Genomic DNA, 26099 nt, shown 5'->3' with positions numbered 1-26099 from the left:
CCAGGTCCTCCTAGTCCAGCCCTCCAACTACACCTCTGCCTGGCTCCATTTTGCATATCTCCAGCTGCCCTACGACCTCAGCCTTCTCCCCTTTCCTGGGGGTCTCTCTGGCTCCAAGGAAGACTCCACCACCTGCCTCATGTTCTGCTCCTCTTCTGGGACACCTTGATGCTTGGAGGACCCTCCTAGGGGTCACCTCCCTCTCTAGGAAGGGCAGGGCTGTCCTAAGAAGATGAGGCAGAGCAGCCCTTAAACAGCTGGCAATGCTTCTCTTTCCTTTGGGCTGGAGCTCTTGAACCCAGAGCACTTGGGGCCTCCTTTCTCTCTCTGCCAGCCCTTTGTGGTCTGGGCTGCCTCTTTCCTAGTGATGCCCTTTCAGGTCACTGAACTGCAGAGATGGAAGGAATTGGGCCATATGGCCCTCCTCACACACAAACATCCCCCAAGAATTGGGGCTGCCGGCTTCTGAGTCGCTCTCTTGTCTTGTCTCTTCTAGGTTCAGGTGCTTAAGATGCAGCAACAGGGTGGGCCCCCCTGCAAGGCCCAGAGCAGTCCATGGCGTCAGGTGAGCAAGTGGTCTCCTTTTTGGGACAGAAGAGGGCAGGAATGAGCTGGGGGGGCAGCTAGTCCAAAGATGTACAGAGACAGATGGCTGGATCGACCCACAGTCCATCTGGGCCAGCATCTGGAAACCCAACCCCCCTAGCGACCGATGGAGGAAGCAGGGCTGCGGGGCAAGGCAGGGGAGGGGGCAGCTGTCAGTGGGAGGGGCACCTTCCCTGGGGAGCCATGTTCTGGGGAGAAGGCCAGGATTAGCCCCTAAAGCCTGGGGTGTCCCTCCCCTGTAGTAGGACTTGGAATACAAGAGAAAACTCTTAGAATAGCCTTGCCAGTGGCTCTGGGACGAACTCACCTGTCCCATGTTCTTCTCTTTGCGGATGTGCTGGGGTTCCACATCCCTTCCCTAGGGGTGGGTATAGGATAAAATGAGAGCAGGGAGTGGATCCCTCAGACCTGCCCCCCACTGCACTCTGCACTCTCAGATGCGGAGGAGCGCCCCCCCCCCCGGGAACTGACAGCCTGACTTTTGCATTTCACCTGCTGGAGGAAGATCAGCTATACCTCCAGAACTGCCAGGCAGCTTGGCTCAGGGGCTCTGAACCCTGAAGTGCTCCAAGCACTTTTTGCTGCTGCATCACTCTCAGGTTGACTCATGTTAAGCCTGTGGTCCACTAAGACCCCTAGATCCGTTTCCCATGTACGACTAGCAAACCACGTATCCCTCATCTTATATTGGTGCAGCACCTCAGATTAGTCCCTATTGAATTTCTTTTTGCTTTTGGTCATTTATGATTAAGTTATTACAAAAAATAATAATATGGAATTAGGAGTCATATTCATAAAAGGAATTAAGGCAATTTATACAAACTGCAAACCTGATTGTAAATAATGCCATTACAGGAAAAATGTAAGATACAGAAGGGGACAAGGCAAGGATCCCCCCCTATCACTGCTTCTTCTTCTTCTTCTTCTTCTTAAAAAAATAAAATATTTTTATTAACCAATTTCCACATAACAATTTACCAATCCTCTTAATCAGTTACATTATTTCCCCCCCCTTTCCCCCCCCAAGGACTTCCCTCATCTCCCCTCCCTGATTTATTTACATATATTGTTTTCTGCATGTTGTAAAATTGTACATTTCCTTACTTTATCTATCACATGTTCAGCTAATAAATTTGTGAATGTTTATTCAAAACTTGCCAAAGAGTCCAATTCATTTTGTTGTCTTTTTATATAGTTTGTAAAAAGTTACCATTCTTCCTTGAAGTCACAGTTGTCCTTTTCACGCAGTTTATATTTGGCCAATTCCGCATAGCTCATCAATTTTTCTTGCCACAGTTCTTTTGATGGTATTTCCTCATTCTTCCATTGTTGTGCTAACAAGACTCTTGCTGCTGTTGTAGCATACATAAATAAGTTCTTTACTTTTCTTAGCAAGTCTTGTCCTACAATCCTTAACAAAAATGCTTCTGGTTTGTTTTTTTTCAAATGTCAATTTAAACATTTTTTTCAATTCATTATATATAATTTCCCAAGGTTTTTTTTAAACTTCCCTACATTCCCACCACATATGATAAAAAGTCCCTTCTTTTTCTTTACATTTCCAACATGTGATTGACCCAGTTTTATACATTTTTGCTATCTGTACTGGTGTTATATACCACCTATACATCATTTTCATGTAATTTTATTTCAAAAGAGAACAGTTTGTAAATTTTAAATCTATTTTTCACAGTTTCCCCAGTCCTCAAATTGTACATTATGTCCTATATCTTGTGCCTGTTTGATCATGACCGATTTGACCTCCTCATCTTTTGTCTCCAGTTCTAGCAAGATACTATATGCTTTCTTCAGCATTTTCACTTCTTCTTCTATAACTTCCTTTTGAAATGTAGAAGTTGTGTAACTAAACCCTTTCTTGTTGTCTTCCTTGTACATCTCATGTAATTGTCTGTAGTGTAACCAACTTTGAAAATGATATATTTCCTCATAATCTTTTAATTTCCATTTCCCTTCTTGGTCTTTCAGCAAATCTCTCTCTATATGTAGGCCACTTCCCCTTTGTGCCAAGTGGTTTGAGTAACGAAGCTTCAATTGGTGATAACCACCAAGGTGTTTTTTGTTCTATTAAATCTTTGTATCTCTCCCACAACCTCATTAGTGATCTCCTGATTATATGGTTGTAAAATCCTTTGTGCACTTTCCCTTTCCCATACCATAAGTATGCATGCCATCCAAATCTATTATCATGACCTTCCAAATCTAATGTTTCTTCCTATTCCAGTTTTATCCAGTCCCAAATCCACACCAAACATGCATCCTCATAATACAGTTTGAGGTCTGGGCGGGCAAAACTGCCTCTTTCTTTTATATCTGTAAATATCTTATGTTTAATCCTTGGCCTCCCCCCCCCCCCGCCAGACAAACTTAGAAATATCCTTCTGCCATCTTTTGAGGCAATCATCTTTTACCATTACTGGACCCCTTATCACTGCTTCAATCATGTATCAGTCCTAGAGGTGTTGATGCGGAGGGTAAGAAATAATTCTGACATAAAGGGGATATGGATGGGCCAACGGAATTATAAAAGCCTTTGCAAGTGATGTGGTGTTTTCTGTAGAAGAACCATTGACAAGTGTACCTAAGTTATTGGAGGAATTAAGGAAATATGGATGTGGGTGGCACAGAAGGACGCAGGTGGCGCTGTGGGTTAAACCACAGAGCCTAGGACTTGCCGATCAGAAGGTTGGTGGTTCGAATCCCCGTGACGGGGTGAGCTCCCATTGCTCAGTTCCAGCTCCTGCCAACCTAGCAGTTCGAAAGCACCTCAATAGTGCAAGTAGATAAATAGGTACCACTCCTGCGGGAAGGTAAACGGCTTTTCCGTGTGCTGCTCTGGTTCACCAGAAGCGGCTTAGTCCCACTGGCCACATGACCCGGAAGCTGTATGCCAGCTCCCTCGGCCAATAAAGCAAGATGAGTGCCGCAACCCCAGAGTCGGCCACAACTGGACCTAATGGTCAGGGGTCCCTTTACCTTTAAGGAAATATGGAGAAGTTGCAGGTCTTAAAACAAATAAAACTAAAACTAAGGTTTTAGTGAAAAATATGGATGCACAGGCAAAAAAAGGTTGGCAGATGGCCAGTGGGCTGACAACTGAGAAAAAGGTGAAGTATCTGGAAATATGGTTAACAGTGAAAAACTCCAATATATTTCAAAATAATTATGTAAAGACATGGAAAGATGTAAGAAAAAATATTGAGTTATGGGGAAGAATGAAACTCTCTCTAATAGGCAGAGTTTTGGTTACAGAAATGAATATTTTGCCTAAAATGCTATTTTTATTTCAAACGGCTCCAATAGTAGGCATAGCAAGATGCTTCAAAGAATGGCAAAAATATATTTCTATGTTTGTCTGGCAGGGAAGAAACCGAGAATTAAATATAAAATTTTCATAGATATAAAATAAAGAGGTGGGTTTTCCTTGCTAGATGTCCGGCTGCCTGAGGAGGGGCTTCTCTCGCCTTCTCCCCCAAACTGCGCCGCAGTAAATCAGGCCGGAGTCCCGCTTGCCACCCGCTCGGCCAAGGCGAGGAGAGACTCCCCAGCCTCCCCGCCAAGATCCCCGGGGCCTCCGGCTTCGTGCGCCCCGCTGCGGACAAGCGGGCCGGGAGGCGGCGGGCGTCTCCTCTCCGGCGGGCGGCCTCTCCCTGGTCGGGCCCGCAGCTGCCTGCGCGAGCTGGCAAGCAGCCCGGGGCAAGGGCGCGCGAGGGAGGCCCGCCCCGGAGCCGGGCGGGGTCCGAGAGGCAGGGCGGCGCGGCGGGCGCGGCGAGGCGAGATCCCGCCTGAGTCACTCGGCGATGGTGCCCGGCCCAGCGCGCCCCTAGCAGAGGCAGCAGCAGCAGGTAGGGCGCGGCGCCCGCTTCGCCTTCCTCGCGTCTTTCCCTCGGCGGGTTCCCCCTCGCCGCTCCCCGCCCGCCCCGCCGAGCGCCCTTCGGCCGGCCGTGGCCGGATTCGGCGGCTGCCCGGCGGGCGAGGCCTTTCTCCCGAGGAGGCTCGCTGCCTGTGGCAGGCGCAGCGCGGAGAGCGAGGGACGCCGAGACCGAGCCGGGGCGCCGGGGGGCAGAGCAGCCGGGGCCCCTCGGAGGGAGCGCGAGAGGGGCCAGGGCTGAAGGCTGGGCAGCGCCAAGGCCGAGCGGGGCCTCTCGCTCGCCGCCCCTTCGGGCAAGCCGCGCCGGGATGGAGCACGTGGGGCGCGGCGGGTGCCGCGCTCCCTCCCCGCTCCGAGTGCCGCCCGCCCGCTCCCCAGCCGCGTCGCCCAAGGCCGTGCCGCCGTCGGCTTGGCCGCCTCGGTCCCGCGGCCTTGACTTTGGGAAACTTGGCCGCGGTCGCTTGACGCTCCTCCCTCGGCCTTCGCGTCCCGGCTAAGGGATGCTCTGGAGCCCCGACAGGCCTCTGTCCTGGGAGCGATGCGATACCCGAGTTCCGCGGCCCTTTGGCGGCGCCTCGCCCTCGCCTCCCCCGGCTTTGCCAGGCTGCCGCTCTTGAGAAACCCCGGGCACCTGCCTGCCCGCCTCCGGCCTCCGCCTGCTCTTCCTGCTGAACTGCCTTCTCCATTCCGGGGCGAACATGTGCAGCTGGGAGGAGTTCAGGACTTTGCCTGCACGTAGCTCATTCTGCTTCAAATCTATGTAGTCTGGATTGATACGGCAAATATTCTCTTGGGTTCCCTTCCCCACCTTCAACTGCTCCCATTTTTTAAAAGAGGAGACCATTCATATTGTACCTTATTCAGTACCAAAAGTTTAAAATCACTTAAAATGTTTACGTATTTTAAAAAGAAACTTGTAATATTTGTAAAATTTCCACTATTATGTATAAAATGTGTATCAAACACCCAGGCGGCCAGCTGGAAATAGGCTTCTGGGGCCCAGGTCTCCTTTCCTGCCTGGAGAGATGGACAAGGGGCCAGGTGACACATCCAGCTATCCAGTACCAGGCAAACAGGAGAATTGAATCTGGCATCCCCTTCCACATACTTTGAATTTTTGCAGAAACATTTAGGAAATAATATTTTTATATGTTTCTATAGCATTTAAAATTAGCAGGGCTTAAAAATGTGTGTGGGTGTTTGTATATGTACACGTGTTTGTGAAAGCTGAATCTGGATATTTTCCCAGTTCAGTTTTTTTAAAGAAAAATAATAATTGAAAATCACATATTTAGTATTAAATCCCTCTGGATGTGCCTGAAATGTATTCTATCTGCAGCCAATTCTACAAGAGCAGGAGGAGGTCAGTCCCCTTTCTCACCACCTGGTGAGCAGTTGGGAAATTACATGCCCTTTCTATAGACTTTGGCAACTGTTCCTTTCAAGGTCAATAAACTGCTTTTGCTTCAAATCACATTGCCCTGCCCTGCCCAACCCATTAGCAATCAATCGCTTGTAAGTGTTAAGAGCTCTTGCTGAGGCAGTGCTGCCTTTGGGGCCTGTCTCACCTCTCTTGGGACAGTGGAGAAAAAAAGCACTTAATTTTCCATGGTTTCTCATGTCACATTCCCCTCACAATCCCTTTTATTGGATACTGGATGCACAGAGCAATCCTAGGAATGTTTACTAGTAAGTCCCATTGAGTTCCATGGAAGTTAATTCTCTGTGAACTGTGTTTAGGATTGCAGACTATTTTTGTTTCCCTGCCTTAGTTCATTCTTATGTAGTTGGTTTTGTGAGTGCCTGACTTCGTTTTGCCCACTTCACTGAAATCATCCCCACTTATGAAACAGTTCTTTGTGCGGAACCTGTCACAATCTCATTTGTTACCAGCTTGCATTTTGTTTCAGGGTGAATTGTTTTAATTGCTGGTGTAGTCTTTTAAAAATATATTTATATCTATTTATTTCCTCTTAAAATCATGGCATGAGGAGTACTGTGTGTAACTCTCCCTTCATGCTCCCCCAACCCCATTCTGTATTTTCTAGGTAGCACCATGGAGGCGTATGAAGGTTTGACAGATAAAGAGCTTATTGCCCGTTTGAAGAAATACAGCATCCCACACGGGCCTCTTGTTGGTATGGACTCTAGCACTACACCTGTCTCTCTCAGGGGAATGAAATAGATTGGAGCTTAGAAAGGGAAAACTCAGTAAGCCAGGCCTACAGCTTACATATAAAGTGTAAACAGGGGAATCTGTTAGAGTGGACAGATGTAAAAGAGAATTGGACTGAGCAGACAATAGTAAAGAATGGTAAAGAAGGTGGATTCTGCATGTGCTGTTGTGGGAAATGAGAGACAGATGCCAGGGCTTGTCCACCTGGGAAAGTAACCCATCTAGGAGGAGGAAATCTCTGATCCTAAACCTCCACTCCACTTCTTCAGGAGAAGAAAAGGCTAAAGAATAAATCCTAAACCAATCTGGAGTAGAGTCCCGAAGACGGTTGGGTGGCACCTTGTACGCCCTCCTTCCGGCAACTCCTGCAGCCAAGCTGGTGCCAAACATATTGTTCCGCTTTCCTTTGGGACTGGGCAGGTTTGCACCCCAGGTTTGCTGCTAACACACCAATTGTCTTCTCCCCACCCCCCTTTTAGGCGCACTCCATTGTCTCTCGAGAGAGATGCCAACAAGGGGAGGGGTTTTCAGCTTTACGTACTGAAATTCCCTCTTGTATGCTGAATTTGTAAAGATGTAGTAGCCCAGTCTTGTCTTGGATCAGGCCACCCAGGGCTTTTTTTTCAGCTGGAACTTGCTGGAACTCAGTTGCGGCACCTCTCATGTGGGCGCCATTGCCATTATAAGAGAACAAGGTTCCAACACCTTTTTTTCTAGAAAAAAAGCCACCCAAAAGCCTGCCTTCTACATAGCAGAAGGGAACAGTGGGTAAGGGAAGGTGGATCCTTCCTGTCACACACCTTCCTGTCCAGCTCTTTATTCTGAGTATGGCTAGGTTGGAGAGAGAGGTGTCTGGAAGAATGGAGCGTACGATGGGGAGAATTCACCATGTCCTCCTTTTAAAAATCAATAATCACCAGCCCGTGCTTTCAAGGGGACTAAGAAAAGCAGCCACAAAGAACAAATGTGGGAGCCTTTATCTTGCCTGGTTTGTCCCTTAACATTAGAAGATAGAATGGAGGGAAAAGAAAGCTGCCAAAGTGGATAATTGTTTTGAAAAAACCTTGTTGGTTAACTGAGGTATTTGCATGCCATCAATATTGCCGTGATCCTCAAGCGGCAGAGGGTGTGTGGAAAAGGCTGCAAGGTCAGGTGGGCTTTTGAAGCGGGCAGCTGTTTGAAAGAGGCATGGGTGAGAGTCTTGTGGGAGCAGTAAACTTTTGTCATCTAGGAGTTAACCTTCAGCTTGGATTCTATCCTTCAGGATCAACCCGGAAACTTTATGAAAAGAAAGTCTATGAATACGAGACTGAGCGTAGAAAGCGTCCTTCACCTGGAAAAGGATCACTGTCCACAGGTGAGAATAATTGGGGGAAAACAGGGAAAGGTACCCCGTCAGACACTTGTCCTAATGCCCCTCCTTCCCATGTGTTTTTACAAACATAGAGCCATCCACCAGCGAAAGCTACATCCGAGAGACCTTTGTGAGTCCTCAGAGCAGGCCAAACCTCAACTATGGGCGAGAAGGTGAGACGTTTTAGAAACAACTCCTGAATTCCCAGTAAAACAGAAAGTCGGTTTGTAGGGAGGAATTTAGGGACCATTACAGCATCAATCTAGGAGATGTGGGGAGCAAAAAGGGTAGCTTTGTCAGGGTGGAATCACTAAGGGGACCATCTCTTCAGGGGAGATCAGGGCAGGGCAGCACAGCCTGGGTGTGTTGTCAGTTTCCTAGTACTTTTGGGGAACAAAGGACAACTGCTGCCACCAAACCAAACTCTCCAATTCATTTTGCCCCTTCCAGCTCTTGGCTCTACAAGGACTTACGTAACAGAAAACTATGACTCTCCAGGATCCAAGGAATACTATTCTGAGTATATAAATGAAGGTAGGGGGCTCCACTGGTCTCCACATTCAAGTCTTGCTTTCTGAAAATACAGTAATTAAAATTGATAAGCCAAACGGTTTATATTGTCTCAGCTTGGCTTCAGTATCTCATACGTAGACTAAGATTAGTCATTTATTTCATTTCATAAAATTTATATACTAGTTGATTATAAAAAAGCCCCTCAAAGCGGTTTACAAAGCAAAATCCTATGAAAATTAACTTTAAGCTAGTCTAGGATCTCTTGTCCCAATGATTTGTTGATGGGACAAAGTGCAACTAAGTATCGGTGAATTTAGGTGAGCAGTTTTGATTTTGCAGTGTTCCGACAGTCTGGGTTAGCTGCGACAAGGAAGGCACGCCCTGTAAAAACCAACATGCTGCACCTCAAACAGATTAATCTACAATCCACATAATGTGAGTGCAGAAATGCAGTGTGCTGAAGCCTATTCTGCTGCCTGCTGTTGCTGCCCGTCTCCCACTCTCCCTATTAACATTTCCCCACAGCCACAAAGCCTAGAAATCTCATTTTTAACAAAGCCATGAAATCTAATAGGAGAGGAAAACCCTTTTGCTAAATATCTTCCCCCACCCTGTCCTTCCCTAGATTCCAGTCCCACCAGGTCCTACCTGAGTGAAAAGTATCGTTTGCCTCGCCATGAAGGACGCTCCACATATGCGACTGAAGGTAGGACAGACGGGGGGCTAGAGAAACCAGCCATGTAGAATCAGAGCTGAAGCATAGGGGTGGGGAACCCTCTTTGCCCTGTCAGGCCAGATCCTTATCTGCCCCCACCTCCCACACGCCAACCATGACAGGTGGGTGGGACAACCCAGCTGTCAGTCACTTAACAGCATTTTGCCATTGGATGACTAAACAGATGGGCAGCTGGCAGAGGAGTGGGATAACCCAAGTCCCTTGCACAGCACTTCCCAAACATCCAGTAATGGTTGGGTGCTTGGGAAGTGCTGTGCAGGGGCTTTGCTAGTGCTATGGGGCTCACTTTCTGCAGGAGTTGGCTACCCCAGTAGTTTCCAACTTTTTCAGACCCAGGATCCACTTTTACCCTTTGCATTTGGGGACCCATTTCTGATTTTTTTTTACCATGTATTTATATGGTGGTAATTCTGCTGTTATTGTGACCCACCTACCAGCTGAAGACCAGAAGGCTACATCATCTAGTGGGCTTGAATTCAGTCCATCAGCTGATACTATACTTAGCACTACACTCCATCTCAGGAAGGGGGAGCCTTTTTCAGGCTGCAGGCCACATTCCCTAACCGCCTGCTAGTGGTGGTTAAGGCCAATGCAAAAGTGGGTGCAACCAGCACCTGACACACAGGCTCTCTCACTCCCCAGCAATTAGGCTTGGGGTTTTTTTATTTAGCTTTTTAATCGCTGGCAGGGAGCAGGGTGACCCTTTTGAAGACTGCCGCTTCCCTTTCCAGCTGCAGTTCTCATGAAGATTGCAGAAATCTCTTTGAAGATTCCCCACCTTCATTGCAGCAATTAATCTTGAATCCGGCCTCCACTTGAAGATCTTTTCCCAAGCCTAATTGCTGCATGGAGTTTGACCAAATGGGAGGTTGCAGCACATAGGGAGGGTTAATCCTTCCTAGCTGTGATACACCTGTTAAGGAATTGAGCTTTACTGTCCTGAACTATCTGTGTATCATATGGGAATGTATACGTTTGCTTCTAAGGCCCTAAACATCAAGAAAAAGGGACCTGTCACTGCTGATGTGATGAACTGCACGTTGCTCATCCGAGGGCTCATCTGAAACATGTAAAGGGAAGGGTCTGTGATTGAAATGGGGAGCTTCTGAAAACAGATGGAACCAGGAGGGTCTTCAAATCAGGGAGGTCACACATGATATACAAAAGTTTGCTGAGCCTGGTAAGAAGCAGCAAAGGCCTCTTTGGGATCTCAGAATGATAAGAAGAAACGGGATGGCTGGGGATACAGGCAATGCAAGGGAAAAGGCTGCAACCCATAAATAGGGATTCTCCTGAGAACCTGGTGAGTTTTAGGGTCTGAATAGGTTAGGGATAGAGGGTTGCATTAATCCACTTTGTATTTAGGTTTGCTCCAAAGGGAATATTTTTAGTTTCTCTAATTTGGGGGAGTTGCATTTCTTTCATTGTGATATTTGCACATTCTAAATTCAATATGTCTCCATTTTAGTAAATTTATCTCTGGTTTCATAAACCTGTGTGGTCTCAGCTTAATGTAAACACCTTGATGCCTATAGCAATAACTTCCGCTTCCTAAGGATGCAACAGAGAGACCCCAGGGAAATTATGGAGACTGTTTGATAAGGGGCAGCCTGGCAAATAATCTCTTATCTGGTGGCAACAAGAACCTCAAATGGGAGAAGGGTGGGTGCAAGCAGAGGGGGCACATTCTCTGTTGTGGCCAGGTCTCCCTTCCCCAGGTAGCACAGCACTCACAAGAGCTGGGATGTGGCTATCACAACCCCCCTGGAAAAATGCTGTTGCACTATTGGCTGGGGAGATCTCCTGGCCCGCCCTTCCCCATCCCTACTCTTGCCTATTCCATCTAATGGCTTTGTTTTTTGTCTTTGTTTCCCCCAGACTGGGATGCCAATTCTTCTGAGACGTCCACATCTTCCTACCAGAGTTACGTGTCATCGTTGACCAGTGGAGCACGTCCAGAGGCACCAAGTGCCCGCCAACCAGTAGGTTGTTCCTCACCTTTGTGGCAAGAACGAGGAAGCTACCCACGCTGGGCTTCATCCAATTCACCCAGGGAAGGGTCCCTTCATAGCTGCCCTGTGCTGATGGGCATCTGTCTATCTTTTCAGATTGCAGAGCCGTATCCCTACAATTCTAGCCAGAAGGATGTCCCATCTGTGAGGTAAGCAGGGATAATGCAGAGGCACCTGCGGGAAACAATATTCCAGGCAGAGCTGGTGGTGGAGCGAGATGCTTGGCCCCTTGCTGAGGCAGACGTGGCCCATGCTGGATGGATGCTCAGTATTCCCCCCCCCCCTTTCCTGGGTCTGGCACCACCTTCTAGCCAGGAGATGGCTTTCCTACAGGTTTAGGGCTCAAGCTTATTCTCAGGCTACTAAGGAGTTCTGGAACCTAAATTGGCTCTAGACATAAAACTAGGGGTGGTCACAGGACTGGCTAAATGTGGTGCTACCAAGTGCCTAGAGGTGAGCCTGCTGCCTCAGGCAGTGGATGCCAAGCCCTGTAATTGTCATAATCAGCATGAGAGCTGGGAGGGATCCTGGAGGCCATTCAGCCTAATTCCGGGCTCAGTGCAGGATCTGCAATGCCAGAAGCAACTATAGCCATCGCTGGCAGGTGGCCATCTAGCCCTGGCCACCCCCAGTGAAGGAAAGGCCACTGGCTCTCAATGTAGCCCATTCCATGGTTAAACAACACTTTCCATTAGGAAATTTCTCTTAATGGTTAGACCAAAATCTGCTTGCTTTCCATTTCCACCCATTGGTTCTAATCCTGTCTTCTGGAGCGACTGAGAACTAGCTATATAATGATAATAAAAGTTTAGCATCTGTGTGGTGCTTTCCGGAGTTTCAAAACACTTTGCACATATTTATCTTCTGCTCTGTAAGGTAGCCAGAATGATTGTGGCCAGGGGATGGGTGGAGAGAGGGGGAAAGGGCTTGCTTTGGGCAGACATGATATTAGAATGAGGGATGTCTAGATTCATTGCTCAGGTGATAGAGCCACTGTGCTACACCAGTTCTCAGCAGGAAGGACCTTTGCAGAACAATTCACCAGGGTGTTCTCTTTTATGAGCTCCACTGAAACAAACTGGAGCTGGGAAACAGCATTACTGTGCTCTGAAGCGCTTCTTAATTTCACTGAGACTTAATCCATGGATAGTGCCTCATATTAATTAGTGATAAGGAAGTTTTGCTTTTGGCAGTTGCCCAAATCTGTCATTGCACAATGGTTTGCTGAAACACTGTTGTCTGTTTTGTCAATGCCACAGCAGGGAAGAACACACCTAGGAAGAACAGCACTTGCTAATGCTTTCCAGTTCAACCTAGCCCTAGGGTGGCCTCTTGCATTCTCTATAGAAGGCTTCCCCACTGGCTGGGTACAAGGAAGGGGAGATGTGTAGAAGGAGCAGAAAGGAGACATACCCAGACTTGTGGCTAGAATTGCCAGCCACTTACAAATGTGAAAAGAGAGGGGTCATTGGCAGACATGGGGCCATTGCCCTTTGGAAAGTTGACGTATGCGGTGGGTACCATGACAATCTGTATTAGGGAGACTTTAATTTATGCAGTCTTGCATAAATTAGGTCTTGCCAACCTAGCAGTTCGAAAGCACCCCTAAGTGCAAGTAGATAAATAGGGACCGCTTTATAGCGGGAAGGTAAACAGCGTTTCTGTGTGCGGCGCTGGTGCTGGCTCGCCAGATGCAGCTTCGTCACGCTGGCAACGTGACCTGGAAGTGTCTTCGGACAGTGCCGGCTCCCGGCTTCTTGAGCGAGATGAGCGTGCAACCCTAGAGTCGGTCACGACTGGCCCGTATGGGCAGGGGTACCTTTACCTTTAATTTATGCAGGGTGGGTGGGGCTCATGCTAAGCCCTAGTGGAAGGTGGCAGGAATGATCTCTCTCCTCTGGAATTGCCTTTTCAGGGACAGCAGTTCCTACCAAAGCATCTTCTACCGGAAATCACCTGGCTTGTCCACTCTGGGGGTGGAGCCACGCCGTGCCATCCATCCCGAGCGCCAGACCCAAGCAGCAGAAGGGGCCACAGGAACAAAACGTTACCTGCCCTTGTGGCCCCAGCTCTTCCTCTTTGTGTTGCTGGCTGGCTTCTTGGCCTTCATCTACTTTTTCCTTCAGGGCGGTGCTGACGACAACCCTTTTGTGAAGTTTCTTCAGCAGTGAGGCCTCAGCTATGGGGGCACATTGTACACCTAGGCCGTCTCCTCAAAAAGAGCCTGGGAAATCTCTCTCAGGCCGTCACTAAGTGCCTTCTTGTTTGTAACCCCCAAGTGGAGGGTAGAATAGAGGGGCTGAAAGATGGAGGGATCCTATCAACCTCCCCAAATCATGGCAGCTCCCCACCTCCCTGGTCAAACTTCAGCTAGCTTAATCTGGAGTATTTTTAATCTGCTATTTTTGTAACTTGTGCTTTATTAATTGGGCATGGGTGGCTATTTCACATGAGCGGGAAAGAGAAATGAGGGGATATATGTAGCTTATCAATAGCTTTTTCTTTAAACATGTGTGCAAACATGAAATATCCAATAAACCCCACAAAGGGTTTTGTTTTTGTATTTTTAAAGATTGTGTCTTTCATTTTTATCTCTGTGTGGACAATCACTAATTCACCTTTTCCATTGTCACTGCTGCTGCTTATTCCTCCCTTCCCTCAGATGAAGTAGCAGGTCATTCTCTAAAACTGCAGGTAACAAGCAGCGAGACGTTCTGTTTAAGAGGGCTTTTATTATCTGACTGACAAGTGGTGTGGAGAAGGGGGATCCAGATCAGAGCAACCCCTGGCCCCCTTCCCTTTCAGGTTATTCCAGCTCTTGGGTGCAGTATAGGCCCAGCCAGTTAGGACAAAGGCTGCTGTGGGGTTGCCTCTCTAGCTCTAGAGCAGAAGGGAGCCATAATGTGTCTGGTCGTATTAGTGACAAGTGTGGTGGGAGGCAGGAAGCTCATGTGTTGGCAAGGGGAGCTGAGGAGAGACTTGAGCCCTTTAGGGAGCCCTGAAGCTGTGGGGCTGGAGGCTTGGGGACCACAGATGAGCGTGGGGCTGAGATCCTGAAGGGCTGCCGATTAGTGAGATGAGGGCGCAGGAAGGGGCTGGATATTGGGGGAGGGGCTGCACGCAGAGGAGGGGGATCTCGTGGATAGTGTGTCCTTCGTAGGTTTTCCCGGACCTGGATGAACTCTGGTTGATTCCCAACCGTATCACCTGTTTCTTCCTGTTGCTGGTTCTGTAGACAAAAAAAAACCCTGTTTCTCTGAGGTGTTTCTGAGTGAACCATAGAGAAGACCCACACACCATGGCAGTGCTGGCAAGTGGCCTTTCAGGAGATTGCGGGAGCCGCATCAAGACAGCCACAGTCACGTTCTCTGGGCGTTACCTGTTCCCGCCTTTGCTGCCAGCGCAGCAGCTCTTGCTCCAGGGACGGCTGCTCCACGCCACTTTCCACCCCGTCCCGGCGCCGGTTCCGGTGCTCCAGCACCTGCAGCAGCTCTGGCTTAGAACGAAGGCTCAGGCCTCTGAGAGGAGGGAAGTCAAAACAAGACAGCCGTAAATTGTCCCTTCCCACCCTCAGCAGCTCATTCCCTAATGTCTGTGGCAACCACCTGCCAACCTACTTTGCCTTCACTGAGCCAAGTAACAAATTCACGGCTTAAGCCAGTGCTACTGAATTAAGAGGGTGTAAGATGACTTCAACCGTCTAAGGATCCCTGTAAAGCTAACAGGGTTGTGTGTTAATGTTCCTAATCTACTCTCCACAACATTGGCCTGGAGTTGTTGCATTACTCTGGGCAACTCAGTAAGTTACAAAGTACAAGTGTAACCCACACAGTTCTGGTGGGAAAGCCAAAGCAGGAACAGTTTGGCATAGTAAAACTACAGTATTTTATTTACAAACTGACTGTTTTCCCATTTTTAATGGCGTCAACACCTTCAGAAGCAGCCTGGCTCCCTTTGCCAAAAGGCAGAGAGTAAAAAGGATTTTAGATTTTCAGCTGCTTAGGCATCGATATATATAAAATACATTGGGCTTTTGTCTCAATGAAACTACAATTTCCAGGTTTCTTTGAAGAAAGTACAAAGGATAGTGTGCTTTTTGTGCTTAAACCCTTGCCTAGTAGTCACAGGCAACAAGGCATCTCATTGCAGGTGAGCGAGTAGATTTGAGTTTGCCCTTCAGTACACACACAGAGATTTGGGGGGAATGTGGTGCTTTGGAATTCTTAGAAACAAACACTATCGTGAGCACTCCTGCAACCTAAATATACTAAATATCCAATTTGGACTCTCTTCAAGTCTTTCTGACCATGGGATCTCACCCAGTAGTTCCTTAAACTTACTAAAAGCACCCTTTTTAAAGTCCAGAGTGCATGTCCAACTATGCTATGGACTTTAAGAAGGCTGGTTTCAAAAATGGGAGTTTCTTAAAGGTGAAATAATGAAGACACAATGGCAGATAAGTCTAACAATAAAGAAAAGTGAGAGGCACGTAGAGAAACCCGTGTGACTGCTTAAGGAGCTTAGAGGTGAGCCAAGGTTTAAGAAGGGCATGTATAGAAATGGAAGAAAGGGGAAATCACAGATGCGGTGGCAGGGAGGACAGGCTAGGCCAACCCTCAGAATGAGATCAGGCTTGCAAGAGGTTATCAAAAAGGCTTCATCAGGTATGCTCAAGGCAAGTAGAAGAGCAAGCAAGTAACAGGTCCTCTGCATGGAGAAGTGCTATTGGGAGCAGAGGCATAGCATGGGGGGAGCAGGGGGCTGTGGCTCTGGGCACACAATTTTGAGGGGGCACAATCAAGTGCCCCCACCATGGAGCCCTGGCACCTGAGGCGTGGCAGCGGGCAGATTGGTTTAGTGGACAGAAGAAACTATGGTTGATAAAGATACTTTACCAAGATGGCGTCATTAGTGGAAGCACTGACTTGAGCTCCACATCAGTTGTGCGGTTTTTATTAGTTTTTATTAGTTTTATCAGCTTTTATCAGCCTCAGTATTTTATCTACAACATTTGGCAGCTTTTCCTTAACTAATATATTCACAAAGCTTGAGTTAAAAGCTCAAGTTAAAAGTCTTAGAGAAAGTCCTGTCAAGTCTCAGAGAAAGCCTTAATTAGCTCCAGCTCCACTCAATCTACCAACTACTTATCAGCAGGAGTGGAGATTAATTGCTCTATTTTGGGAGGACGCCGAGCTTTCCGATTTACAGCAGAAATTAGTAGCGGCTGCATCTCCAGGAAAATGACTAGGAGAAAGAAGCGACCGGTCTCTTCTCCACAAGTGAGCCCACAGCAGAAGTGCAAGCAGAGTAAACTGGATGATTTCGTAAGAGCACAGAATTCAGAACCTACCACATCCAGTAGAGCACATTCCCAGGTAGGTGGGAACACTTTAATGGGTGGAGATCACCCAGGGGAGAATGCTGAGACGAGCGCCCATGAACTATCCCATGAACTACTATCAGAGGGGGCACCGCTCTGTGCAGAAACACTCGCGGACCACGGTCTGCTGACTGCCAGAACAGTGGAGGAAATCAACAGCAAATTATAAAAGGCAACATCTCTTGAGACTGGGTTGGTGCTTCTGGCGACCAGAAATAGCTCCCTCAATTGTAAAGACTCCCCACAGACACAGGATGATTCACTGACATTGATTCCATCTTTGTAATGGGTAGAGCGTTTTAAGGCGGTTTTCTTTGATGACTGTATTCCACCTGATAGTCAAGACCATACCACTTTTACTTTTGCAGATGAGTGGTCCCCTGTCTCCATCACTGAAGTTATAACTTTAATTGACCAGATGAAAGCAGGAAAGGCTGCCAGCCCTGATGCTATTCCATCTGAATTGATCAAAGCCAAGCCAGAGTGGTGGGCTCCAATACTAGAGGAACTATTCACTATGATAGATAGATCTGGTATCATACCTAACTCATGGCAGCAATCTATAATTATCCCAATCTTTAAAAAGGGTGACAAAAAGCTGCCATCGGCCAATAAGTCTACTGTCAAACATCAGGAAATGGTATGCTAAACATCTGTTAAATAAACTAACTACTTGGCTTGATAAGAATAAAATAACATCATAGGTCCAGATCAGGCAGGGTTCAGGCCAGGGAAATCTACTTTACACAACTGTTAGGTGTTATCTCATTTAGCCGCTAAATGCACGTGGCTTCAAAAAGAATGTCTTTATGTGGCCTTCCTTGATATCAAGGCTACTTTTGACACTGTTGACAGGGGGCTGTTATGGTCCAAATTGGAGACAATGGGCCTAGAACCTAGATTACTTTACTTGATCAAAAAGCTTTACGCAAAGAACACCTGTCGCATAAGAACAACACCAGGGAATGTAATGACAGATCCTGTCATTATAAATGGAGGAGTAAAGCAGGGCTGTTTACTCGCTCCCTCTCTTTTTAATCTTTCTCTTAACGACCTCACTTCTTTACTAAAACAAGGTGGATGCCCACAGCCCAAAACTCAATGCATCAAGCATTCCCATCCTTCTATACACTGATGATATGATTTTGCTTTCACGGAAAAGAATTGGCCTAAAACGTTTGTTAAATTCCTGAATTGACTATCTGTCCAGAATGAAATTGTGCATGAACTCTGATAAAAGCAAAATAATGGTTTTTGGGAATTCACGCAAAAGCTAGAGCTGGGTATTTGGTGGGGAACCCACCCAGCAGGTATTCAGATTCAGCTACCTGGGAATCACATTCCATCGTAGGCTTCTCTGGTCCTCGCACCATGCAAAGGCGGTGAGTCAGTAAGATGTCTATGCAGGCCACAAGGCGTTTCTTTAGAACAAGAGGTAATTCGCATATCCCCTCTGCCCTCAAGGTCTTCAACGCCAAAGATATAGCTCAGTTGCTCTACGGAATTCCAGTCTGGCTGCCAGGGTTTACCCAGCTGGTAGAATGAGTGCAGGCAGCTTTCCTCTTCAAGATTTTTACTGTCCCACGCTGTGTACCCTATGCAGCCTTGTGTTTAGAGGGAGGTCACACAAGGTAGAGACGGTAGCCTGGGATATTTCTTACATGCTGGTTAAACATCTGCCTCACAACAGATAAAGATCCTCTCCTTAGTGAAGTTTTGCTAGATCCCTTTCTTTCCCCGGGGCTACAATGGTACAGCAACTTGGGTTGTCAGTGGAATTTTTGCAATTGATGTCCCCACCATCTGCCAAGGCTAAAATAAAAACTAGGTTGTGGGACAATGAATGCCAGGAACTAAAAGCCGTAGCAGCAGCAGAGAAAACATGTTCCCCTCTTAACTGTCAGCTTTCTTGGGCATATGAAATTAACCACAATTGATCTTGAATTTTTGCTTAATCCTCAAAAAGAAGGGCATTTTTGCTGGCCAGGTTTAATTTAAATCCTTCAAACCTCATATGGGGAAGGTTCTCGGGAATGGTGGAAGGAGAAAGAATTTGCCCATGTGAAGACCATCAGGTGGGAACTCTTACAGATATGGTTCTTAAATGTAAACTATATGTTGATCTGTGCCAGCAGTTCCTAGATCAACTCTGCATCCCCAGGTGGAAACCAGAGTTAGAGGTCATACATTTTCTATTACTGGGGAATAATCAGGAGCTCACCAAGTTAGTGGCTAAATATCTTTATCTGGTTTTTTGGCACTCAAACACATTGCAGACGTCTGATCTCCCTGGAGACATAGAGATGTAATGTTAGCCTGCTTTGCCTCTTTCGTTTGACTAATGTTTTGTGTCACTGGGAAGGTGGGAATTCTGTATTGATTTGCTATGGATGTTTGTATGTGATGCCAATAAAAGGTTTGATGATGATGATAGTTGATAAATCACTTTGATAAATTATAGGGGAAATCAAGGGGAATAAAAAATATGGGGACAGAATAATGAGATTTTGGCTGATTAACATTCTATCATTTTTTTAATGTGTTTGATGGAGAACTGGTTATTTGTTTTTGTTTTATCGTGTATTTTGTATTCTCATTTTGTATTTTTATATTATGAACCACCCTCAGATCTTGCGATGAAGGGTGGTATACAAATTTAATCAGTACTCTTTTTTTGGAAAAGAAATTATGAAAACAACACAAAAATGCATGGCATATATTATGAGAAAGTGCATGCAAAAATGTGTACATTAGGCAAAATTGAATATAAAAGTTGTTTATTAGGATAAATTCACACTAAAATGTTGAAGGAATTTTCATGAGGATTTATTTTGTTTTATTTTACTTGAAAATTTCTGAAGACATGTGGATGACTGAACATAAGGTTAGAAAAATGTGAGACCAGAAATGGACAGATTCCGCCATCTCCCTCACTGCCTGCCCCCAATTGCTTTGAGGAGCAATTTCCCCATTATCAGAGTTGGCTTGAGGGAGTGGTGGGCTTTGCTCTTTCTGTGGGCAGAGCAGAGCCACCACCCCCCACCCCCTGCCAAGCTGCCCTGTTCTGGCCCCAGAAGTAGGCCAGTGAGCGTGGCCAGGGAAAGCAGCTCCTGGGTGACGCTGGGCTTGGCTGGAGGCCAGCAGAGGAAGGAAAGGCGACACCTGCAGCCTCTTGGGCTGGGGATGCGAATCAGGTTACAAAGAGAATCCTGAGCAGAAGGATGGCGATCTCTCAGGTAGGTGGGTGGAAGAGGATAGTGCCACAGTTTTCTCCAGCTTGGCAGTGGGCATGACTTGTGCAGCAAGAGTGGGGCAGCACATTCAGAGCTGGCATTATTATCAGGGACAGGGTGGTGCGGGGGCTCGAATGCCAGACTAAGACACGGGAGGCCACAATCCGCACCACGGCATGACCTTGCGCCCGTCCCTGTCTCTCGCCCTAACCTGCTTCACAGGATTGTTATGAGGATAAACAGGGGGAGGGGAAGCCATGTATGCTACCTTGAGCTTCTTGGAGGAAAGGTGGAATATTAAAGTAATACACAAAAATTATTATCAATTGGAGCTCTCTCTCTGTGTAGACACAATATTTTATCTGTGTCCATTCCCACTTAGTTCTCTCACATAAACACATTCATGAGCAAATGTGAGAGGAATTATGTAGATGTATGTATATAATTATTTACTCACATTTACACTATTCACACATAGGCTAACAATTAACAAATATTTCCGCAATGCTGTTGATTCCTGCCTCTGCTAAACCTCTTCCCATCCTTCCAGAATTACTTACACACACAAAGAAAAAGGCAAAAATGTAAAAGCAAATAGAAGAACCAGACGTGCATGTGAGCATCAGTAAGATAGCAGGGGAAATAAACATTAGACTCTCCATAACTCTTTGGTTACTGAGTCAGGCTGCAATTCTATACCCACTTATCAGAGAGAAAAGCCCCTTTGAACTCAATGGGGCTTAACTTCTGGCTAGATTGGTATAGGATTTTGCTTTTAAACTAGTATTATTATTAAAAAATAAGAATCCAGATACCCTAAAATATAATGGGGGGGGGGGGAATCAGCTCTTTTTAATAATCACAAGCCCAGCCCACATTCCATGCAGCCATCCATTAATTGCTAGAAGGAGTAAAAGAGTTTTCCCTGGCATTAGAATCCTAAAAGTGGAGTTGGAAGGGACCTTGAGGCTCATCTAGACCAGCCCCATGGAATGCAGGAATCTTTTGCCCAATGTGGGGCTCGAACCCACAACCCTGAGATTTAAAGTCTCATGCTCTACCAACATGCTTGAGTGGAACCTGTTCTGCTGTGTTACTGAGTAGCTCAAGAGGACCCTCAAAAAGTGGGCAAATATTTGGAAAAACTGAGGACAGTGGTCCATCATACTAAGGCCCTCGAGCACTTATGGTTTGAGCCGGTTCCCACCCTCCGCCCCCCAATTCTGTCACATAAAGAAATCAGCCTGCTTCTAGGGTGTTACACCTCCAACATAATTTAAATAAAGTCCACTTAGATATTGTTTATTGCTACAATAAACCACCTACCACTTCTCCCTTAACTTTACATTGTGGGAGAGAAGCTGTCACCTAAATAACAAATATGCAAATATGCTTGGAATGGACTAGCACAGCACCAACTTCGTTAGGGCCATTACCCCATGAGCTGCAAGCCCAAAATTGGGTACACTCTCCTCATTCCTAGAAAAATACAATTTTTTATGTTTCTCTCTCAAAATGGGAAACATGAATATGCACAAACTGTTACAGCAGTTTCACATTAGGGAAGGAGGTGAAGTATCATCGTTTGAGTTAATACCTCAACACATTTCTCTCACGGATAGATAAACTAGGGTGATAGTTGTGAAGCTTCAGAATACTTTTTCTCACAAGTTTACAGATACATAGGAAATGTTATTCTGGCTGAAGGCCAGCACTTCAGTCCAGAATAAACTAGGAAAGTTTTATTATATGTGTATAACTCTGCTTGCAGAATGCCATCCAAATTGACTTTTATTTATTTTTAAAGTTGTGAAATGGCATAGAGAAACGGGAGTGTTGCCCATCGCTAACAAAGCCACAGGTGTTCCTGACACCTCCACAAAGTGGGTCTAGATGGCAAAAACCATTGCAATAGGCAGACCAGCAGTGGAGACAGGGAAGGGGAGGAGAGCAATTTTCTGAGCAACAAGATACTGCGTTTGGAGTGCTGGAAAATGGATTTCCTTGATAAAGGATCTCTGGCTTCCTCTCAACAAGCTATACATTTAACGTTGCAAGAAAGAAACACAGTCACCTGGAAAGGCCTTAAGAGGGATGGGAACAAAGCTGAAAGAACCCAGAGGTGTGGGTTGTTCTGCCCAGCAACCAGCACAGACCCACTGGAAAGACACTCAAGAAACACGAGAGAGCGAGAGCAGGCCGGGAGCTTCTAGCCATACTTGCGATGGGTGAACAATAACTCTCGATGCAGCTGCTGCTGGTTCCGAGGGCCTTTGGCAGGGCTTGTGGCCCGCGAAGAGGCGGCAGGCTGGCCCTCAGCACCCTTGGCTGCGCTTTCTGAACGTGCAGCTGCTGGAAGGAGCAGAGAAGAAGAAGAAGAGGATTAATGCCTCGCAGTTGGAGGGCCAGGCCTGCAACTCCTGCTGGAACATAGCTGTCAACCTTCCCTTTTTTGCGGGAAATTCCCTTATTCCAGAGCCGTTTCCCGCTGCTTCCCAGATTGTTAGATCTCCCGTGGACTGTCCCCGGGACAGGGGAGGCTGCTGGTCCCTTATTTTCAAATCTGAAAGTTGACAGCTATGTTCTGGAAAGGGGGCCTTCTTCCCCGCCTGCTCAGGTCCCCTGCTGGGCGCATGGGGGGTCCAGGTGAAATCCTAAGGAGGGAGAGGACATGGGGGTCGGTGCAGAGGAGTTGGAGAAGAAATGGCGTCAGGCAGGACTAGGGCAACTTTGCCCCATCCTCAAATTCCTTTCCCAATCTTCAGCCACGTTGGTTTCAGATTAGGGCTTGTCAATTCAATTCAATATTTTTAGGTGATTAATCCTCTGTCCTTTCCCCGACCACTCTCTCAACTGTGCTGTCTTTTTGAATAGTTAGAAAGGACGGGCGTGCTGCTTCTTTCATTTCCTATTTCAGCAGCACACCAGAAACATTAAAAAAATAAAAATAAATTAAGAGTGTCTTTAGCATTCACCAACTAACAGATCTGGAGGCGGGTGATTGCGGCTTGTTCCTCCCAGGAGAGTTGAAGAGAGTTTGAAATAAAAGGAAGAGGCCCGCCCTACTTTCACTTCTGCTAAGGAGTTTTCCCATTTCCCCCCGAGGACACTTCAAGGGGCTCAGGATGCGCGGCTCGGGCGGCGGAGCTGCTCTCTCGGCCCGGCGCCCCTCACCTGCTGCTTCCAGGCGCCGGATCCAGTTGCCCGCGGTGTCCCGCTGCCAGGTCACGCCGCCGACCCCTCGCCGCTCCCCGGCCCCCGCCACCTCCCCGGCCCGGAGGCCGCGTGGCCCGGCCGCCGCCATCCGCGCCCACGAACAGGCGCCCGCGGCCAACGCGCCGCTCGCTCCCCGGCCGGCCGCCGCCTGGCCGCTCGGCTCTGCCTCCGCCCGCGCGCGCCCGCGGAGGGAAACTGGATCTGGCGCTCGCCGCCCAGCCCGCGCTCCGGCCCGCGCCCCCCTCGCCGGCGCGGAGCTGGAGGGGCATCGGGCGCCACCGGGGGGAGAGAGAGCCGGGCAGCCGGCGAAGAAACCCCCCAGCCCCAGCGCGGCCTTTCCGCCCGGCGCTGCTCCTGCGCCCCTTTCTGCAGCCCGGCAGGCAGCAGGTTGGCGCAGAGACCTCGGCCCGGGAGAGCAGAAGGAGCTCGAAGCCAATGAGACTGGGAAAACCCATGGAAACCAAGAACTAATAAAATGAGTTTCAGTAAGCAAAAGTGTAAGGTTCTAGAAATAGTCAGGAATAAGCAGCTGAACCAATATAACATGTGAAAAGGATCTCGGGGTCTTGGTGGACCACAAGCTGAACATGAGTCAACACTGTGATGCAGCTGCAAAAAAGCGAATGCTATTCTAGGCTGCATCAACAGAAATCTAGTGTCCAGATCAAGGGAAGTCATGGTACCACTCTAATCTGCCTTGGTTGGACCACACCTAGAATCCTGTGTCCAATTCTGGGCACCACAATTTAAGGAGAATATTGACAAGCTGGAATGTGTGCAGAGGAGGGCAAGAATCTGGAAACCATGCCTTATGAGAAATGGTTGAAGGAGCTGGGTATGTTTAGCATGGAAAAGAGGAGATATGATAGCCAATTTCCAATACAGTGGTACCTCGGGTTAAGAACTTAATTCGTTCTGGAAGTCTGTTCTTAACCTGAAACTGCTCTTAACCTGAAGCACCACTTTAGCTAATGGGGCCTCCCACTGCTGCCGTGCCACCACCACGCAATTTCTGTTCTCATCCTGAAGCAAAGTTATTAACCCGAGGCACTATTTCTGGGTTAACAGAGTCTGTAACCCGAGGTACCACTGTATCTCAAGGGCTGTCACATGGAAGATGGAGCAAGCTTGATTTCTCTTGCTCTGGAGAAAGGATTTGAACCAATGGATTCAAGTTACAAGAAAGAATATTCCAACTAAGCATCAGGAAGAACTTTGGGGCAGTAAGAGCTGTTCAACAGTGGAATGGACTCCCTCGGGAGCTGCTGGGCTCTTCTTTTAAGCAGAGGTTGGATGGCCACCTGTCATGTATGATCTAGTTGATTCCTGCATTGCAGGGGGTGGGACTAGATGGCCCTTATAACTCTATGATGCTGAATGTGCTGTGTGCTTATGGCACAGATGTGCTGTGAGCTTATAGCAATACCTCAAAGACTTCAAAAGTCTGTCACCACAAGTACCGCACTTCTCTTCATATCGTAACAAAAGCTCCTGAATTAATGTTCCCGTTGTTCTTAAGGTTCCCTATCACACAAGACACCTAATTTTGAAAATTGAAGTTAGCAATTTTTTTGGTGGGTGCAAGTAGTCTTGCCTAGACCACAAAATAGCCTGGCACTGGCAGAGAGACCATGAACTCTGAGAGCCTATTGCAACCAGGAGAAACCATTGTGGGTTTTCAGTGGCAACTTTTAACATTTGCCCCCCAATTTGACTTCAAAAAAGCTTTCTACTGGAGCCAGTCCAGGGTCTGTGTCAAACCTTCAGCACTGCAGCTAGCCTTAATTTCAGTTGGGGACGGGGGGGGGGGGGGGACTTCAGGTGCCAGGGACAGCCTATACAACTCAGTTTATTTGTAGGACTTCCTATGCCTCTCAGCATGTAGCCGTATACAGAGCAGACTTTATTTTGCAACAAAATATTGGCAGAAATATGAAAGCCTTCATATGTATTTATGGGGGGGGGGGGTTCAACCTTTACTCCTGAAGTCTTATGGTGCAAGGAATGACAGGGGTGAGAGGAGAGGGGCAGCGTGGCCGCAGGTTTGTCCAGGGCTCTCAGCAAGACACTCTTGGGGCTCAATAGCTTACAGTGCAGGGCCAAGCAAACTTACTCCCCATGGGACCTCTTCCTGTGTGTGTGCAGGATTGCTGCCTGTTTAGCTTCATTGTTTCTTTATGATGTTTCATTATCCATATAAAGAATAATGTTTCATTATTCTTACTGCTGTTCTGGGGAAAATGAGCGCTTACTCCCTTGGCTTTTAGAAGGTAAAGAAAATTATAAAGCACTTTGTTAACTATTTTAGTGACCTGCAGCAGGAGATCCCAGAGCCAAATCAAGCCTCTTAAAGAACAGCACCTCACCCCACCCTGCAAAGCAAGTATTGCAAGTTAAACGGAAGCTCTGGGGCTATGGGAAAGGATGTAGCAATAGTTCCATTTTAGGAGAATGCAGAGGAAATTTGGACTGTCACCTTCCATTCTCTCCCATGGAACAAATGGCTGAACAAGGCTGTAGCTCTGTGTGCCTAAAACAGCTGAAGGTAGCATCGTCTTTCTATGTGGGCACATGGCACGAAGTAACATTCCAGACATCACTCTCCACATAGCTTATTATGTGGCCATGAGGTGGCAGCAAAGTAACACTGGACCAGGGGTCAGCAAACTTTTTCAGCAGGGGCTGGTCCACTGTCCCTCAGACCTTGTGGGGGCCAGACTGTTTTTTTTTTTGGGGGGGGGAGAACAAATTCCTATGCCCACAAATAACCCAGAGATGCATTTTAAATAAAAGGACACATTCTACTCATGTAAAAACATGCTGATTCCCAGACCACCTGTGGGCTGGACTTAGAAGGCAGTTTGGCCGGCTCTGACTCCCGGGCCTTAGTTTGCCTATCCATGCCCTGGACTGTGCAATACACAGCTGCTGCCATTAGAGAGTGTGTTTCTAGTCCTTCAAGTTAAATTTTAAGAATGTGTGGG

General features: G+C 47.3%; 2 protein-coding genes across 5 annotated transcripts in view; one reads left to right on the top strand and one right to left on the bottom strand.

Moving 5' to 3' along the window:
* The window catches only part of EMD (emerin), a 90632-nt gene extending 76775 nt beyond the window's left edge, over positions 1–13857 (top strand). Inside the window, exons 2-11 of one of the 4 annotated variants that reach the window (XM_083421143.1) lie at positions 497–565; positions 5835–5882; positions 6544–6633; positions 7936–8028; positions 8118–8198; positions 8476–8559; positions 9164–9244; positions 11153–11256; positions 11383–11435; positions 13202–13857. In XM_083421143.1, coding sequence (XP_083277269.1) covers positions 556–565; positions 5835–5882; positions 6544–6633; positions 7936–8028; positions 8118–8198; positions 8476–8559; positions 9164–9244; positions 11153–11256; positions 11383–11435; positions 13202–13457 — 900 coding nt within the window. In that variant the 5' untranslated portion in view covers positions 497–555 and the 3' untranslated portion in view covers positions 13458–13857. Of the gene's footprint in view, positions 1–496; positions 566–4197; positions 4470–5834; positions 5883–6543; positions 6634–7935; positions 8029–8117; positions 8199–8475; positions 8560–9163; positions 9245–11152; positions 11257–11382; positions 11436–13201 lie in introns of those variants that run through there. The other 3 variants (XM_083421145.1, XM_083421144.1, XM_083421146.1) reach the window with 3 other exon arrangements.
* A 141-nt stretch (positions 13858–13998) lies between these two features.
* LOC310667286 (uncharacterized protein) lies at positions 13999–23203 on the bottom strand (the record flags this gene model as incomplete). Its single annotated transcript, XM_083419126.1, has 4 exons — positions 13999–14515; positions 14666–14804; positions 22119–22251; positions 23074–23203. 4 exons carry the CDS (start codon positions 23201–23203, stop codon positions 14234–14236), a joined length of 684 nt encoding a protein of 227 aa, XP_083275252.1. The 3' UTR covers positions 13999–14233.
* Between the last annotated feature and the right edge of the window lie 2896 nt (positions 23204–26099).

The sequence above is a fragment of the Podarcis tiliguerta genome (assembly GCF_965153285.1).
Source record: "Podarcis tiliguerta genome assembly, chromosome: 17".
In the NCBI taxonomy this organism is placed as follows: Eukaryota; Metazoa; Chordata; class Lepidosauria; order Squamata; family Lacertidae; genus Podarcis; species Podarcis tiliguerta.
Note: the sequence above shows the minus strand (reverse complement) of the source record. Positions and strands in the feature narration are given on the sequence as shown.